The sequence below is a fragment of the Colius striatus genome, chromosome 23 (assembly GCF_028858725.1).
Source record: "Colius striatus isolate bColStr4 chromosome 23, bColStr4.1.hap1, whole genome shotgun sequence".
Lineage (NCBI taxonomy): Eukaryota > Metazoa > Chordata > Aves > Coliiformes > Coliidae > Colius > Colius striatus.
This window is the reverse complement of record NC_084781.1, coordinates 5,660,646-5,679,793: the sequence shown is the minus strand read 5'-3', so window position 1 is coordinate 5,679,793 and position 19,148 is coordinate 5,660,646. Positions and strand designations below refer to the sequence as shown.

The 19,148-nt window shown below is 49.8% G+C and overlaps 1 protein-coding gene across 1 annotated transcript; it reads right to left on the bottom strand.

Annotated features, from left to right (window-relative positions):
- Window positions 1-13,621: 13,621 nt before the first annotated feature.
- Window positions 13,622-16,750, bottom strand: PTS (6-pyruvoyltetrahydropterin synthase). Its single transcript, XM_062014147.1, has 6 exons — window positions 16,661-16,750; window positions 15,801-15,880; window positions 15,292-15,314; window positions 15,067-15,123; window positions 14,691-14,761; window positions 13,622-14,184 (listed from the first exon to the last, which is right to left on the bottom strand). Exons 1-6 carry the CDS (start codon window positions 16,732-16,734, stop codon window positions 14,043-14,045), a joined length of 447 nt encoding a protein of 148 aa, XP_061870131.1. The 5' UTR covers window positions 16,735-16,750; the 3' UTR covers window positions 13,622-14,042.
- Between the last annotated feature and the right edge of the window lie 2,398 nt (window positions 16,751-19,148).

The following is a 19,148-nucleotide window of genomic DNA, read 5'->3' as shown; positions in this document are numbered from 1 at the left end:
GCAAAGTTGCCAACCACAAACACAAACGACTCAGGCCACAGTGCTACAAAACAGAAGGGGGCATTGGATCAAACCATGATTAAAGCAACCAAGTTCTGCAGTGCACCTTTTTGCACATATGTACTTTTCTCAGTAGGCATGACACTGCCCTCTCTCCCACAAGCCTTTTCTCCGTGCCTGTTAACTGGCTGACTGTTAAAGGCTCCTAGCACCTAAAACTGCAGCTCAGATTGCTCATTAGTCACTACTCAGTAACACACCAACCTCAGTACTTGCAAGGTCAGAGCATGGCCCAGATGGCCAACCCTACACAACCAGACACAGGTCACACACTGCATTACTTAGAGATTTAGGGGCGGGAAACGGGAGAAAGATCTTCTGAAGTGCCCCAAAAGTGTGGGAGTGTCGTGGCAGAGATGCAAGACAAAATCCACTCATAGCCACTTCTCTTAATGCCAGAGCTTTCTCTTTCACTTCCTTTGTGATGCCCTTTCCAGATCACCTGCAAAGAGTGAAATGCACATGTCCTGGTTTGAAAAGAGATGAGACTCATACTTGTGAGAACCAGGAACAAAATCATTATGTTTTGCAATTTATTACAGCAGTGTTATTACTCCTCAGAATTTCCCAAAACAAAGGACTGCCCAGACTCTGCTCCACACTGCTGAGGGCACCAAGAGTCCTGAAGAACCCATTGCCAGGCACATTAATCTTCACTTTCTAATGGTATCTGGGGATTTCCTATTTAATCAGTAATTAAACACATACTGCTGATTGGCTACATCTTCTCTCCCTTCCAGTCTCATTGTAAATCACCTTTCTGTTGATAAAGTTGAGAAGGACAAACATATAATAGGAGGAAACAGTGGTAAATAGTCTCTCCCAAGAGCTGGAAACCACCTCTGTGGCTTAAAGTCCACATACCACATCCAGGACTCCACATACTGGCTTGGGTTGGTCTGAAGCCAAGAAAATTGCTTATTGCCCACCTTGAGTTAGGCAGCTCTAAACAGCAGTATCAGGCATCCTTCCAGGTGCCATCCCCTGCCTCAGATATCAGCTTTTCTTATGTCCCACCTTCCCTAGGGCGTCCTGCCAGGAGAGGTAACAAGGCAGGAAAAACCTCACAGGTTCTTAAAACGTCTGTGCCCACTGAGGGCAAATCTGGAGCTGTGAATGGGCTTGTGTTTGGGAAGCTGCCAGGGTGGCCTGTAATCCTCCTTTCTCTCACAAGAGGTCCCTGCTGCCTAGTGAAAGCCATCAGCGCAACCGTGCTGCAAAGTCCAAGACTCAAAGCAGCCTCCCAGGCCAGCCCTGTCAACTCCTGGGACCTAAAGCATCTCCACAGCTGTCAACCGTGACCTGAACCGTCCCCAGCACATTTTGATGCTTCCTTACCACCGTCAGAAACAGCTTATTTCAGCAGAAAACCAGGTGAACGCAGATTCCCACAGCATCACGTTTTCCTGGGCATACTCTTCTTTGCTCCCTCCAGCTGAAGCCTGAGCATCAGGGACGTGAATACATTTGGGGGTAGGAAGGGGAGAGACCACAGTGAGCAGCAGAGATACCCTGGTCCCCAGCCCTTAAAAGGCAAAGCTACTTATGACTGGAGTAGGGGAGTGAGCCAGGCAAATTCCAGCTTAAGACCACAGTTCCCACAACACCACAGTCACAGCCTCTCATTTAAACCCCCTCTTGCTTTTCCCCATCCCCCTTCCTTCATTTGTGACTATGACAACATAGAAAACCACTTCAGCCCTGTCTGAAGAACATCACCCCTCTGCCTCAGCCCTGTTTATACTCCCAGCAGCAAGTTCAGCCTCAGCTCTTTTAAACCTTTCAGCTGCTCACTCAATCAAGCACCTCCCAGGCTCCATCTCAAGTGTTGTTCGTGTGCAGTCAGAGCTGGGCTGGCCAGAATCCCTGCCTCCTCCAGCCCAATGCTGCCTGCTCCTCCCACTGTGGGACATGATGTCAGTAAAACCCAAATCAGACCACAGGTGAAAATAGCTTTTCAGGAGGTGGGAGGCAGCTGGGCTGAATCAGAGCCATCGTGCAACCTGGCACCCAGCTTCTCTGCATGTTGCCCAGCTCCACACTCCCTGCCAGCACCTTGAAAAAGCAGGAGCAGAGAGTGTGTGTGTGGAAAACCAGGGGGCTGGTGGTGTTTCCCCACACCTCCTCTCACTGAGCTGCATCAGAGACTTCTCACTCTTGTGATTAGCATTCAACTTAACAAATTTCATGGATCCTCACACAGCCACCAAGGAAATGTTGTCACCTCATCTGATTCCCCACAGGACAGTGGGGCTTACATTTCCAGGTGTGCTAGCCCAGCTGGAGTGGCTCTGCAGTGGGGCAGCCAGGTTTTTATTTGCCCATCTTCTTGGCCTGGTGCAAGCACACAGCAAAAGCAGGACAGCAAACCCAGGCACAGCTGGTGGAAAGCTGCTGCCATCTCCTGGGCAGCCTGTCTCCATCTGGCACCCTTTTCCCATCAGCTGCATTTCCCAAGGGTTATTGCTTCAGCTCCAAAACCTTACCCCCGGGGCTACCTGCCTTCCCCTGCAGCCTCCCCACAGCACCCTGTGGCACAGTCAGAAGCCATCAGCGCTTCAAGCAGCAGTGAACCCTCTGCACCATGTGGTAACCCTTCTGTGCAAACATGCTGCTCTGCAAAGGCAAACAAACCACATCACACAGTGACAGGGTGCCAGCTGAGCCTCTGCTTGGCTGTGCAGGGCTCAGATCCCACCTAGGCACACTTCCCAAGGAGGTGTCACAAGTATTTGCTCCCCAGTGCTGATGTCTGCCCTCACACCAGACCTGCTAAAACATTCCTCAAGACACCTCCACTGCTTTAGACAGATTTCTCTCTGTTTCCCATGGACAGGTTTTGGGAGAGAAGCACCTGGAATCCTCAGGAAACCATTCAAATGTTGGAACAGTAAGGAGTGCAGTAGTGGCACTACCAATAGGGCTTGCTTTCCTGCAGACATAAAAAGAAGACAGGAATGATTAGGGATAGGGGGGTGACAGCAGAGACCTCATCACCATTTGGGGGACAGTCACTGTTCTGCAGACTTTCAAGTTGCAGAGGGAGAAAGCTCCTGGCTGCTATTCCTCCTATTTCTTATGATTAAGGACTTGAGGACCAAACTTGTGATGTCCACAGTCCAAAACAAGAGACTTGCAGTGACTGCTGCCTACCTGCCAGGATAGCTCCTGCACCTGAGCTATCTCACCTTTCTGCCTTAGGCAGGCTTGCAGGAGGAAGCAGTGACAATTTGTATAAGGATTTGACAAGGCCATTTCTCAAGGGTTTGTTACCTATACCTTTCAGCAACAAGCCCTGCCTTCCAGCACCATGGGATGTTACTTCATGCATGTTAGGTCTCACAGGTCGAGAGGTACTAAGGTCTGCGTATCTTTCCCTGCCTCCCCAGGCAATCCCATCCTCCAAAAGGAAGAACCTAGTAGGTTTAGGGCAGGAGCTGGCTGAGGAGGTGTCCAGGCTGGCAGAACACCAGCATGACAGGGAGCTGTACCTATAAAACCCACTGGAGCAGGGGACAGATGGCTAGAAGTTTACACTGATAAAGTACAAAGAACAATGGACATAAAGCAGGGTAAGCCCCTTGTTAAACTGCTCACTTTAGAGAAATGTGCTTTTGCAAAGTGTTTGTCCTTCAAAGCCACTCCCTTCTTTGTAAACTAGCAGAGTAAACCTGCCCTCTCCCCACAGCCAACCTGTCAGTAACAAGGAGGCTTTTAGGACCTTGTCTCTCACAGACCAATGCAGGCAACAACCCCCTTTTCCTTCTCAAGCCTTGATAAAGTCCCTCCAGAGCTAACAGATGAGGATAAAGCACCTTAAAACAGTAGGTTTCTTCTGGTGTCCGTGGGAAATCCCATGCCAGGGACAATCTGAGAGCCTAGCTGGCAGAGGACCAGGACTGAAGCGTTTCCCTGCAGCAAACCTGGGCCATGAGGGGGGACTGGCAGCCTCCCAGCTCCCTCTTGATGCAAAATGCATTCCTCATCTACCACAAGACCAGAGAATCATCCTGATCCAGCTTAGCTGTGACTCACGTTTCCATGCTCTGAAAGCAGGTGGTGGCATGCAATTATTTATTCCCTGCAAGACTGCTGCAGTGCTGTCAAGAAGACACCTCTTCACTTGCCACGGCCTCCTACTGGGTGGCATGTGGGAGGAGGTTTTGCTTTCCTGGCTTCTGGTCTTCCTCAGACTATTGCCAGCCAACACACTCAAGGGTTTCACCTCCATTCCTAAGAAGAGCCTTGAATCCAAAGCACTGCTGTTTGCCCAGGGCCTCCAGTGCTCCACCCTAAAAAAGGGAAGATTAACTGAACTCTGGGAAAGGCAAAAAGGAGCAGATTTGCTGCAGGGAAAGGGAGCAGCGACCAGATACCCACTGTGCCAGTCAGAACAGACGGCTCTGAACTGAGGCAAACTGCATTGCCACACCCAGTGATGCTCAGTGCCATGCAGCCCCACTGTACCAAAGGGCTGTTCCTGGCAGTTGTGGGTGCCAGAAACCACCTGCTGCAAGGAAGCAGAGAGTGGCACGAGTGGCCTCAGAAATAACGATGGCTTGACCTTGAAAGAAGCTTGAGGAAATTACAGCCCCAACTCAACTTTTGCCCACAAGCACAGAAAGAGGCAGGGTAGGGAAGAAGCCACACCTTCCTGTCTAGCAAGAACATAGACAAGAGGATCATTCTGAGTCATTCCTTATGGGGTAACACCTGTAGTGTGGGTGGGAGACTGGGAAATACCCCTAAATCACTTCCAAACCATCCTTGGGAGGAATCACAAGTCAGAAGTGTGGCTCAGGAACCCAGGGGCTGCTTGTTAGCCAGAGCCTTATTTACCTTGGCAACTGAAATCCAAAGTTTTGAGCTGCTAGCCCTAGAAGAGGCCAGCTCCTGCTTTCTCCACCCTGGGCCTGTTTCTGTTACAGCCAGAGGAGCCCTGAAGTGTGCTAAGCTGTTGTCAGTAACTCGAGGGTGTTTTTTGGTGCTGCTCTGAGCACAGCTGAGAGGCAATTCAAATGCCCCTCTGTAACACACACGTGAGTTTCCCACAGTAGTCCCTACTCCCTGCCCTTCCTCCACTGGACTTCACACCCATTTGATTTGCTTCCTTATATGAGCTTGTCCCAGCCTAAATTAATGACTGTGAAGTCACCTTTTGAGCTAAAAATACAAATGTTCTTGTTTCTATAGCTGTGCTCCTCACAGAGCCTGCTGCCTGTGTCCCCTCCCAGAGGCAGGCTTCAGCTCTCACCTTGCCACAGCAAGTTCAGCCACTTCAAGAGCCAACCAGGAGCAAAACCTGAAAAGCCCCATTGAGTGTGCACCATGTCACAAGCATTTGCACTTCCATCATCACTTACAAAGGTCTCAGTGGGTAAGTTTGTGCAGCTTTCCTTGTGACACGATCCCATCCTGCTTTTTCTTTCCCAAAAGCGATTCTCTGAGGAGCAAACATCTCATTTAAACTCTGTTCCAGTGACATGAGATGGAGTCATCCTCACTGCTTGAAAGATGACACACAGCTTTTGCAAGGAGACTTCAGATGAAACTGCCAGGGGCACATAGTGTCACCAGTGAAAATGTGCTTGCAAAACCCTCTCATTCCTTCTCTGCTTGTTTTTCCTCTTTCCATTTGCTCTCATTTTACTGACTTCTTTTCCACGTTCCTTAAGGTGCTTGTGGAAAACGTTGTGCAACAAGCAAGTGAGAATATTTCCCCTTTCCAGGGGACTTAGAGCTCTGTAGTCCCTTTGGAGCACCTTCTCCTGCTTCCCTGCTTTGGGAGGAACATGCAGATTGTTCCTGGACGAATAACTGATGCTGGGAATCACCAGAGTCACAGACACTGCCCACAGGAGCTTCCAGTAGGGCAGAAGGAGAGGAAGAAAACCACGAGGAAACGAGGCCCTGTAGGAGTGTCTGATTCTGTGAACTTCACAGAAAAGTCCAGTTTCTCCTTTTCTCCATACTCTCAGCATTAGGGTCAAGTTTACTACAGGCCAATGTTAGCATCACTGAACACGTGTCAGCTCTTCCAACACATCCTCGCTTTCCCTGAGCGCTTCCCTGCTCTCTTTTACCCTGCTTGTCCTGGACCCACCCCTTCCTTTCCTTGCACTTGCCCTTTTTCTCCCACTTCTGTTCAACTTTTATTTGAAGCTATTGCTTCTTTCTAAACCCACAAGCCACTGGCAGGGTGGTGATGCCTGCCTGGGCAAGGGGTTTTGGGACTGGAAGAAGAGATGATGAGCAGAGGGAGGGAGATGCAGAGCTCCCACTCCTCCAGCCACACAGGTGACTCAGCAGAGCCTGGAACAAAAGTGAGGAAATGAGTTTGATGAAACTACACCACGAGGACACCAAAAACACCTCCAGGAGCTTGCAGCTGTGGGCTGCCAATGACATGTCTGCAAGTGTAAAGGCAGATGAAGGGACAAGAAAGAATGTACCCTTCTCCTTTTTGAGGATCCAGCTCATCTGGAGTACCTGTGTGTTCAGTGTGTTGCTCATTTGGACTGCTGGAAATAACTGCCCTCAGCAAAATTAGCACAGGGAAGAGGTACTGGAGTGATCTCCATATCAGGGGACCTGATTCAGGATCATCACCATCTCTAATTACTGGGTGTCACACACTCAGAGTTTCGCTCTGGAGTGTACCTGCTGCTCCTCTCCCAACAAGGCAGAAGGCATGCAGGAGGAATGCGTCCTGCTTGCAGAAATGGGGCAGTGCTGCCCTTCTCACCAGCACTGATAAAACTCACCACACATCAGTACTACCCCAAAGGCCACCAAGCAGTTGCCAAATCAGCTTCTGGAAACCCCAGCCAATGGCTTGCAGGAGACAATGAGGAAATCCAGGCAAAAGAGGAAGGAGTGAAAAGACAAACTCCATCTTTTTCTCACATGCTATTACACATCGTGGTACTGCTTGAGAAGAATCACATCAGTGATCTGCCCCCTAAGAAGAACATGCTGTATTCATCAGTGAAGTGCTGTGACAGGAGGTTATGGTCCACAGACCATCATCTCACACGTCTTGGCCCTTCACTACTCAGCTTTCTCCAAGCAGAAGTAAAAGCTATATTTGAACATCTCTACAAGGATGTAGCCCTGCTGGAATTTCCACACTTTCTGAAGTTGTTTGGCCTTTAAGAAAAGCCAGGACCAGGGCTGGAGTCTGCAGGTGCTCCTGCACATTTCCAGAACGTGGGCTTCTGTGAAAGGTTGCAGGGACTACGAGCATGCAAGCACACACTACAGAGCTCACCACCCAAAGGCAGCTCAAGGGATACAGCAATGCAGAGACTTGATTTGCAGGCTGTGGGTTCCTCAGTGACATGCACATCATCCATTTTAATCCCTCTCAGCTGGTCATCCCTTTATTTTAAGCAGTTCAGTTAGAGGCTAAGGAGGGAGAAGATAGTAATCTCAAAAAGTATGAGTGAACCCTCCCATCAGGGGCGTGTACATGTGAGCTGGATGGGGAGGAGAAAATACATGCATTTACCTCATCAAAAATGAAGTATAAATAGGCTGGGAAGTGTGAGGCATTCTCAGTTCCCAGATGCAGGTGCGTGAAGCGGAGATATGATGGCAACTTTCCTCTTCTTGGTGCAACTCCTCTTCCTTGGGACACTAATAGTCCCAGCACATACTGAGACAGAAGGATGTAATTTGCTCCTGAATGCAACTGCCAGCAATTTCACTGTAACCATGACACCTGAGGCATACCAGGCAAACACAACCTACACAGGTAAGCCACCTCTGTCTAGATCTCAGAGCTGTCACACTGCACAAAACTCTGTCTCCTCTGCCTCTAACACAGCTGTTCCCTTGAGTCTTGTGGTGTTCAAGTTGTGTGAGGTCTAATACCCTTTCAGGCAGGAGATAGGTAAATGGCATTAGTTACCTCTTTGTTTCTATTTCATGTTCACATCTACAAGGTTGCTCCCAAATTCTCTTTCCTTCCTTAGAGTGCTTTTCTCTCCCTTAATCTTTTTGCCTAAGCTTGCATAGAAGGACTTGAATGTTCTTGAAAGCACAGAATTTGGGGGGCAGTTGTTTTGTGGTTTTGTTCCCTTTACTTCTTCCTGAGACTTTGCCCATCTCAGCGGCAATGCCTGTAAAGACAAAGGTGAGGAGGTGACTTGATGTTAATGGATAGTCAGCATCAATCATAGAAAATGGCTTTTAATACTACAAAGAACATAGCTGCAGAGTAAATGCCAGCCTGACCCTCCTTCCCAGACCTGGCAACAAAACCCTAAATGTTGAGAAAATACCAAAGACGTCCTGATCCCGTCCTGCAGACTCTGCTGGCCTGAACTGGCACAGATTCCTTCAGATCTCACCTGCACTCACTGCACTTGCTTGTTGCTTTTAATGGAGAGGTGTTTCATTCATTGCTGGTGTTTCAATTTTTTGGGTATGGAATTCAAGTTTGATGCTACCTCCAGCCTCACATCAGCTCCTGCATCTTCTAACAGTCCTGGCAGCTTTCACCTGAAAAAATTCAGTCCTGAAATCCTGACCTGAAGGGTGCAAGGGGCCAAAAGTGCCATGGCAGTACAGCATACACAGTAACTTGGGCTGGGAGGCACAGCTTAGGAGCCACTTGTTCGTGGCAAGCAGATACTCTTGCTTCATTTGCTTGTTCAACTTCTGCTTGCAATAAAAGCATGATACACAGCAGCACTGTGCAGACTGGTCACAGCGATGAAACTTGGAGCAGAGTGAAGAATGGGTGAGGTCTTGCACACTCAGCTGTGGGCTGAAAGGAGGAGCTGACTGCCTAAAAGCTTGTTCCCTTTAGCTTTTCCACCCCTGCCACTTGCATGGGATCCAGGTTTGCACATAAGTAGTTCTGGTTTTGCTTACAGATATGGAACCCACAATTGCAGGGTCTGGTTATGCTGACTGATGAGTTCCTCCTCCTCTAACTGGGGAGAGGGCACATACAGAAGTTTTTCCTGTGATTAAGGAGGACTAGAGGACCTTGTCTTTGCAGGTTTCTGGTGTACTCACATCACATAGACAGCACTGTGTGAGCAAATACTTCCTTGGCTGAAAATGCTGAAGGCATGGAGCCTGGTTGTCCTACAGAACAGACAACTCACTCTGTCTAACTCGCTCTGTTCCCAGTTACAATACGTGACAACGGAAACCTCACTGGCAGCAAGAACGTGACTGGGTATTTACTGCAAGCCTTATCCCCACAAAATGTCTCCTTGGGGGAATGGAAGGCAGTAACCAAGGAAAACTGCACTTCTATTGAGACAGCAGTATTAAATGGCACCCAGGAAGCAGCAAGCTGGACGTCTCCAGACACGAACGCATCTTCCGTGACAATAAGGTACGACTCTGCTCCACCTTTATTTAATTGGGACTTGTCTGTATAAGCTCTTGGCAACGCCCAAAACCAAGAGCCAACCTCTAGAGCAGGAGTTGAAATAAACCTCTTGAGCCTTCTCCAGTTTTCCCCTTGAAAATCCCTAGGAAACACTTTCTGCAAAGCCCTATCTAGAGGTCACACCACAGACAGCAGCAGAGCTCACACACTTGCTCACACTGGTAGGAATGGAAATCAGTCCTATGAACACCCCTCCTGCTGCTGGTAAGGCTAATGGAGTCACATCAGTGGGAAATATTTGTCAAAGGAAACCACAGCCATTAGCCTGATTGGCCTTATCTGTGAGAAGGAAGAGTGCAACAGTTCAGTGAGAGAGTGAGCCTGGTCACACAAAATCGTCACCCTGTCAGAAGGCAATCTTACCTGGACCAGAGATGGGCAGGAAAGCAGCCAAAGTGTACTGAAGAAACAGTGTCTTAGGTGTTAACAAAACAGAAAACAAGTGCTATATGGCTGGAGAGCAACATAAGTGAGCTGAGGATGACTTCACGGCTCCTGTCTCTTTATCTGCTCTTAACATCCTCTTATTATCCCTAAATGAGACACTGAACTTCTGACACTGTACACACAGTACAGTAGACACTGAACTTCTCTTTCAATTTGTTTTCCTCTCTCTTCTACAGGGCATACATCATCTTTACTGACAAATCTGCCAAGTTCAAGACTGTGACTCTGAGCAAAAGTAAGTTGTAGTTGGGCAGTTCAAACAGCTGGGTGAATGACACAGCAAACGAGGGCTTCACTTGTGCTCTGGTGTTTTGGGAGACTTGGTGTACCTCCATCACTTCAGTAGTCAGGAGCCTAGGCAGAGACTTGACACCAGAGTGCTAGAGCTAGCTAAAGGTATTTCAGGTTATAATGTTGAACTTAAAACCTCTTCAAACTTCTGTTTTGCTCTAAGGGACATTAAACAGCTAAAAACGAGAGGACAAGCTCTGCAGGTATCAGCACAGGCTTCATCCCCCTATCCACACTGTCATGCAGATAAAACCCAGAAATTGTAGCTCTGCCATCACAGATAATGTTTCTGGCTCTCCAAAGAGTCCACTGCCACCCAGGAGCCTCAGGCCTATCCTGATGATGCTGTCACAGGATATATTCAGACATCCCACTCCTCTACAATGGGTTTGACCCTTCATTTATACGAAATCAGAGTCAAATGCAGCCTCTTGGAGCAGGTCTGTAGCTCAGCTGGTCCTTTGGACTTCTAATCAACCCTGTGGGTTTCCTTCCATTTCAGAAGCAGAAGCAACCACAGTACGACCAAGCACCACTCCCAACTCTGTCTCCATGGTTCAGAGCAGCTCCTTCTTCATAGCTGTCATACAGTTGCCACTGCTCCTTGTCACAAGCAAACTGCTCTCCTAGAAGTCAGAAAGAGAAGATGACCTGGCTGTGCTGCACCTTTCCTCCTTGCCTGTGGTATGCATGGGAGGGCAGGCAGCAGATCTACTCAGGAAAACTATTCACTTCTTCTGTGTATTAGGATGATAACTGCACTTCTACATTCAATTATAAAGGTCTATTTGACCACAGAGCTGATCCTCCCCTTTACTCCCCTCACCCAGGGCCAGCAACCTCAGCAAGATGAAGTGTTTCATAGCAAGGTCTAGTTTGTCATCTAGAAAAGCATAACAGGGTTAAGAGCAGATCCCATCTAACAAAAGAACACTGCAGGAACTAATTTGTTCCTTGTCACCTGGAGCTCTGTGAAGCACAGAAAAGCATGAAGATGCTTGAGAAGGAAAATGCCCATCAGAGCACCAGTTATCTGCTGAGAAGCTCAAGGAGAGGTCTGTTTTGGCTTTGCAGCCTGGGATCTGCCCTCCCAGCATGTGTGTGTGTATCTGTGTGCATGTACACCCCAGTGACAGCCCCCCACAGCACATTCACCAAAACTGATGGATGCAGAACTGAGCCTGGGAGGTGAAATTGCAGGCTGAGGATTTATGTGCCTCAGTCATTTAAAACTTCCAGTGCAATCAGAGAAAATAAGTGCTCTCAACAATCCTCCACCTGGGGAGAAGACCCCCTCCCCAGGACAAGCTGGGGATCCTGCTGGCAGGGTATCCTCCATAAAAGCCCAGGCCTTGGGAATTGATGCTCCATATTGCTATTTGGTCCAGTATCCCCTAAAGTTTATTTCAGTTGATGCCTTACAAAGTTTCTCTGGTGTTCTTCTGGCTTCCTGGAATGGTGGGGTGGGTATTTTTTATTCTTGTGTTTTAATCAACAGCTGATTTTACTGCAGGGCAAGATTGCATGGGCCACTGATTTTATTACTGTTTGTATTTTTATATGCATTGTGTTTATTTAGGAACTTTCAAACTTCTGGGAAGTAATTTTTTTCTTAATCTGAATAAATTAAGGAGTGAAAGTTGGCTCTTGCACCTAGCATCACGTCCTGGCTTCAGTGTGATGGGGAGAGTGGTGGGGTGTGTGTGAAATGATCCTGAATCCTGTCAGGTATTTGACTTTGACCCCACAGAGGAGCACATAAAGGGTGTATGAGAGCAGCCCTGAAGCCCAAGTCTTCAGGACACATCTATGAAATCTTGAGATAAACATGAATAGGGATTTGTTACTTGAAGTACTTAGCTTGAAAACATTGGCTAATAATTAACAGAGTGATTACAGCAATCGGATAAGCTCCATTAAATATTTCCCTACCCTTCCACTGACTTCCCGCAGTCCCTGAACTTTTCATGGCTGTTGTGCTACTCAGATGATACTGCCTCAAAAAAAACCCAAATAACCCCAACTTCTTGGACTACAGAGCTCACTACTCATTAATATACCTTACCCCAGGTACAGCAGTGGGAAGTGCAGCACTCACTCTGGTCCTGGCTTCACAGAGTACACGGGACAAATCATGCTCCCTGCAAGGGAAGAGTCACAAAGTGCCCCTTAACCTCCTCCCTTGTTCCTTTCACCAGCATCACTCCCCCTTTCTGCTCTAGTTCAAATTGGCCCCTCTGTTGCACACACAGAGATTGCTGGTAATTAGAGCCAGGGATGGAGCAAACACCCCAATGAGCTCTACAACACAGTGATACATCACTGACAACACAGTGGCTGCCTGAGATGGAGGGAACTGTGTATGAGGGTGCCTTGGCTTTCCCATCTCTGTGTCTCTGCAGACACCCAGCCCAGGCAAAGCCCTTGGAAAATGAGGAATGTGCAGTGAGCAGCTAGGAAAATGTCAGCCAGCAAGTCTCTGGCTCTCAGCTGGGAACTCTAGGGCAGACAAGGCTGACACCTCTCTCTTGGTGGCTCAGCAGCTCTCAGAGCAGCTCCTTCTCTCCTGACAGCCTGCAGCTCTCTTCACAGTGACCTTCTCAGCCGTTTTGCAGAACAAAGCAGGGGCCTCCTGCCACTTTATTTGGCCTCTTGTTCCCTCCCAAGGCATTGCCAGTCTTGGGCACCAAAGCAGACAGAGGTCCTGTGAACACCCCTACAGCCCTCATTGCCTTCCAGATCCTGTGCACACACACAAAGAAGCCATGTTACACAGGCAAACTTCCACTCAGGAATCCAGTACTGCCAGCTGTCTGAGGTCAGAACAGCTCCTGCTGGGGGGGTCCATGTCCCACACACAGCTCCCCAGCAGAAGCAAAGCCTGTATTATTTATTAACTGAGTCATTGTTGGGGCTACAATGAACTATAAGTAACAGCCATGGGAGTGGCATGTGAGCCTGAGTGGCAGGACTTGGCTGTGCCCAAGCTGCCGTTTCTCTTTGCTGATCCTTTTGTGGCCGTGTCCTTCTCGCTCGGTGCCGTGTCACAGTCCCCAGCGTCATGGGAAAGGGATCAACTCCTGCTCCCCACAGGCAAAGCTGTGCCTCAGCCTCCAGCCCCGTGCTCACCGTGCTCAAACACAGAAAGGAGAACAAGGCTTTTTCTCCTTGCTGTGAGAAAGAATGAGAAAGTGATCCCTAGAAACAATGAATTAGGAAGAGCTCCTGCTAAACAGCTTTGAAACTGGGCAGCCTCAAACTCTGCTTTGCTTCTAGCTGGCAGAACCAAATGGTCACAGTAGTTGAAGCACAAGGTGAATTGCTCACTATACCAGTTCCTTATATAGAGAAAAGCCACAGGAAGGAATGAGCCTGTACCACAGGAAAAAATGAGTAAGACAGGCGATGTAGTTCTCATTCTCAAGAACCTTTATCTGTTTGATCAAGAAGCAGAACAACACTAAAGCCCAGGTTATTAAATATCATCAATTAATCAATTAATTAAGCCTTTTGTGACTGGACAGGTCATACATTTTGCCAGGCTGTCTCCTCTCTAGAAGCTGCTTCGTTTACCATGGCACAACTGTAAATTTCACATCAGCTTGGTGGTTTGGGTTTGCAAAACAGGAATGTCTTGAGAAAAAGCAGACAAATCAAATTCTGAGAACCCGACTTACTAGATGGCTCCACGAACTCTTATGAAACATCTGCATTTATCTTTATGTAACACATAACCAACGTCCAGGTGTAGGAAACACAGAGAGCAGGGCCGAAATAACCCACTGATGGGATTATGCAGCAGTGTTTCTGACCAGCTGATCTCAACATCATCTCAGTTCTCAGAGATGGTTTCTTCTCCTTTATAAATGACAATGTTCTGGTCCGTTTCATACACTTTCACTTTATAAAGAGTTCCCATGGGCAGGAGCTTCTTGAGGTTTTCCCAGATGAAGACTGCAACGTTCTCTGTGGTGCTAAGAATGAAACATGAGCAGACTCAGAATGGACAGCAACGATATTTGAGGAAGCTGGACCCGAAATGGGCTGGTGGGTATGTTAAAGGCCACAGGGTGCCATGCAGGCAGCTTTCACAGGATGCTACCCTGAATATAAGTAAGGCTTGAACCACTGCCAGCAAACAGGGATGAAACAAGGTCTAATTAGCAGGTCGTATCTGTCTCCCCAAGCTGTCCACAGAGCAGGCTCATGTGACAAGTGCTAGTCCGCAAAGGCTCCTCAGGTGTGAGCACGAGGTGCCCTCCTTGGCATGTGTGTCAGGATCTGCCCCAGCAGGGCTGCAGCCAGGCTGGCACAGTGAGGCAAGCTGTGTCACAGCAGGGCTGGAAGGCACCCAGCACCTCACATGCACAAGTGTGTCACACACACAGGTATCGAGGCTGCTCTTTCAGATGTAGGACTAAGCCTTGAAGACTATTCCTTGACCCTGCAACCAAAGCCATGAGGAGTCCATCTCACCCACCTCACAACCTCAGCAAAGAACGGCACATCCTTATCCAGGTTTTTGTGGTCAAGCGGTTCCATAATGGCCTCCTGAAGAAACAGGACAGTGACAATCTCATCTGCTTGGGCAGTGGACCTGAGGTTCAAATTTCCATGCACATGTGACTGGAGCAAGGCAGGAGTATATAATAAAAGGATGAGAGCCCTACACCCACCTGTTAACTTCCTAGTTGGAGACTTGGTAATGCCTCACATCACATTGCTGAAGCATTTCAGTCTTAAATCAGTCCTTAATTCCCTCTTTACTTTCTACCATCATCACCTCACCGTGTCTCCACCTTGGTACTAACACAGATTGCTAAGCTCTAACTAATTCTCCCAGGGAATGCTATTACCTGCATATATTCTTTCAGGTCTGTCAGGTTTATAACCATTCCTGACACTGGGTCGATCTGCAGGGAAAATAAGAGGGAGATTAGTGGCCTGGCTACACATCCTTATTACCAAGGCTGCCATAAGCCTGTACAAATCAGACTGTGAATATCCAGCAACTGAGCTAGAACTTCAGTGGAGACCCATCTACCCTAAGGAACGGGCAAAAACATGTTGGTCACACTTACCTCTCCACGAACTGTGACTATAACTGGAAAGAAGAAAACATCAGGTCACAATGACACCATGACACTGCAAACCTAACCACAAAGTACACTGCTGACTGGGACAGACACTAACCCTCACGGACTGGTGCAGGCTTCCCAGCAGCTGAAAGTGGGACTGTTTGATAAAATGGGAACCACTCCATAAAGAGTAACGACTCCAGAGTCACCCAGGTTGTCAAAGACGTCATTCTCTAAGGTCTGGTACCAGATACACACAGTGCTATCCCTGAAGTGCCCCTGGCAGGCAGAGATAAGACTAGAGGACTTCTCAAGCACCTGCTTGCAAAGCCATGCCATGGTTCAGTCCCACTGCTGCTGAGGATTCCTTCTAATTCCACAAGAGTCCCAAACCAGCAACTAAAAGCCCAACAGACGGCCCAGCTTTCCCATGAGTTACTCCACATTCAAACCAGCCTGAGAGCAGCCTCTGTCCACAACCACACGTGTAAGGGTGGAAATCAACTCCATACCTTTATAGTTGTGCCCATGGCCATTTGGATTGTTGCATTTCCCAAACAGCTTCAGGTTTTCTTCATCACTCAGTGATTTACTGTGAGAAACACAGACATGGCATTTCAGGACCCGTAACAGACGTTCACTGTTGTTGTAGCTCTTCCACCTATTTGCTCTCCCACATTTAACCCAGCAGCTTCCCTGACTCTGAAGGCACAAATGGAAGTCGAAGAGCATTTGGCCTGTGGAAAGATATTGTTGACAAGGGGATTTTGTGACTGCTGGTTTGTAGTTGTGAGTACAGGGTTCCTAACAACCGCCTGAACACTGACAGCAATTCACACGTGCACATGGCAAAACCACTTGGGCTCCTGGGAGGAGAAGCCTGGAGCACGCTGTGCATATTAACAGGTGTCATTAACTAACAACGCTCAGGGAGCTTCTCCAACAAGTACCAAAGGACAACTTTCCTCTCTGAATCACTGAAGCAACCCAAGCGCCTGCTCCAGGAGGCATTTCAGGTCACGACACCGCTTAGGAAAAGCTTCGAGAAAAACGCGAGGGACAGAGCAGGGGCACAGAGCGCCGCTTGCACACTGCGAGTGTGCCTCGTCCCCTCTGGAAACAAAACTGCTCCTTAACCCTCGTTCAGCGCCGATGCCCAAAATCAGTTTCGGCCCCTACGGGCTGCAGGAACCGGACCGAGCCCGGGAGGAGCGGGAGGAGCGGGAGGAGCGGGAGGAGCGGGAGGAGCGGGAGGAGCGGGAGGAGCGGGCTCCGCCGGGCTCCGGGGCCGTCCCGCCACCGCCTCGCGGCTCCGCCGGGCTCCCGGGCCGGCCGTGCCCCCGTGCCGAGGCGGCGGCGCCGCGCTGCTCACCTGTGCAGCCGGTGGCAGGCGCTGAAGCTGACGGTGCGGGACAGGCGCGCCAGGCGGGCAGCGCGGGGAGCCATGGCGGGGCGCGGCGCCGCCTCCATCCGGGCCCCAGCCGGGGCGGAGCGGGGCGGAGCGCGGCCCCTGCAGCGGCGGCTGCGCTGGCCTCTGCAGCCCCTGCACACCTGCAGCCCCTGCGCCTCTGCACCCCTGCCCCTGCAGCCCCTGGAGCCCCTGCAGCCCCAGCCCCTGCAGCCCCTGCACCCCTGCAGCCCCTGCGACCGTGCAGCCCCTGCAGCCCCTGCGACCGTGCAGCCCCTGCGCCTCTGCACCCCTGCCCCTGCAGCCCCAGCCCCTGCAGACCCTGCACACCTGCAGCCCCTGCCCCTGCAGCCCCTGCGACCGTGCAGCCCCTGCAGCCTCTGCGACCGTGCAGCCCCTGCGACCGTGCAGCCCCTGCGCCTCTGCACCCCTGCCCCTGCAGCCCCAGCCCCTGCAGCCTCTGCGACCGTGCAGCCCCTGCAGCCCCTGCCCCTGCAGCCCCAGCCCCTGCAGCTCCTGCCCCTGCAGCCCCAGCCCCTGCAGCCCCTGCCCCTGCAGCCCGCATGTTCCCCCCAGTGCAGGGCCCGGATGTGCATCGCTCAAACAACACCAGCTCAAAGAGCAAAGCAGCTTTCCACAGGCCAGGCCACATCACAGACGTGACATTTGCACGTTCTGACTTTTCCTTGCAGTTCCTCTTTCGAGGTGTTTCATCCTCTCATTCGTCCAGCAATGTTAATGACTTGGCCCATGGACCAAGGCAGTTCCTGGTGTTTTCCTGTGTTGTGACAATTGCAAGAAGTAAAGCCGTGGTGCACAGGGGTGGGCCTGCCAAAGGACAGCTGGCAGGCTGTGGATGAGCAGCACGGTGTTTGCACAGCAATCCAGAGACAGGCACTTCACAAAGCACTGCTCACCTGAAGGGCCTGAGAAAACGTCACGGATCTAATTCCTATCCCCTTGGAATACAGGGCTGAGCTCTGTGGTATCTGAAGGAGCTACAGTTGAACCTTTGAGTACCCTTCTCCATGGCCACTGATTTTGGATGGTTTGGATACACCACAGTTCTTCCCTGCAGCAGTCACAGCAAGCCTGCTGATTCTATCCTAGCAAACCAATTTGACCTCTGGGATAGTGAGGCACCTGAAGGAGTGTACTCTGGTAATTGATGGAGTTCAAGCACAAGAATCCATAAAGTGTGGTGATTTTCAGAAAGCTTTGGGAGAGGTGATAGAACCTGGATTTCTCGGTGCTCAGAGGGTCTGGATGGAGGGGACTGATTCCCTTAATTCTTGGAAATTCTAGATGTCCCAGGGGTAACAGACTGTAGCTGTCTGCTTGTCAGTGAGAAAACTCCAAGCCTCAGGGCAGATCCTCTGTGTAACAGGAGAAAAAACAGCTCTTAAGGTAGTGGAGTACAGCCTGTGTGCACACAACAGAGACAAGGACTGGAATTGCTTGCTTGCTTGCTTGCTTGCTGTCAAGGAACAGCTTTATAAACATGGCATGAACTTTGCACTGCAGGGCATCTTCCCCTGCACTACTGATCTACAGCCCTGCTCAGATACTCCATCTGGCAGCAATTAACACAGGGTTGTACATGAACCTCTGACACTGCTTTTCCCCTTCCCACTTCAGTAAGAAAAAAGTAGTTTAGAAAAGAGCAGCAATGGTGACAGAACTCTGTCTGCCCTCATTAAGCACTTCCTTAGCATCACTCAGCTCCCAGTCCTGGGGATGTGACCTCGCTTGGGGGTTCTTCTGAGTGACAGGCTGCAGGAAGGCAATTCCACTGGCTGACACGGGCCAGTTAGAGGCAGGCCCTGCTGCCGTTGGAGGCAGGCATTTGACAGGGCTGGAGCATCAGCAACGGGAGCTGTTTGCCATCTAGTGGCTTTATGAGCCCAGCCTTGCCATGAGCCTCTTTCTGCCTTCACAGGGCAGCAGCCCTGGTGCACAATCCTTGTGTATCTCCTTTATCTTTTCTCAGGATCTGTAAGGAAGGTGAAGAAAGGTCAGAGAGAAGATAAAGCTGGGTAGTTTGGGTATAGTGAGGCAGCTCTGATTTGGTTCTGTTCTGTCTGGGCTGGCCTCCAGAACATCAGGAGTCAAAAAAATCCCCAAGTTTGCAAATAGGAAGCAAGAGCTTTCCTGCAAACCCTAGGGCACAAGGAAGTGGTTAGGGTTAGGGATTCTCACAATGAAGCAACATAAAAAGTCCCTAGGTCAGAAAGAGAATCCTTTCCTTTGGAGGCCTTCACTTTTTGCAGTGTCCTTAAAGACAGAGCCTGCAGGTGAACTCCCATGGAGGGCTTCCCTCAGCACACCTACCCACCTACATCTCACGAAGTGTAGGAGCCCAAACGAGCATGCAAGCATATGAGAGTCTGATCTGCTCAAGAGCAAAGGGATAGCAAAGCCACAGTGGAGTTCTACGTGTTTCATACCAGTG

Excerpts from the sequence above, each read along its gene's own strand:
- PTS (XM_062014147.1), bottom strand. The coding sequence starts at position 16,734 with ATGGCTCCCCGCGCTGCCCGCCTGGCGCGCCTGTCCCGCACCGTCAGC. Across the intron at positions 15,881-16,660 it reads GCCTGCCACCGGCTGCACAG|TAAATCACTGAGTGATGAAG; the intron begins GTGAGCAGCGCG and ends TGTTTCTCACAG. Across the intron at positions 14,762-15,066 it reads ACCTGAAAGAATATATGCAG|GAGGCCATTATGGAACCGCT; the intron begins GTAATAGCATTC and ends CTGTTTCTTCAG.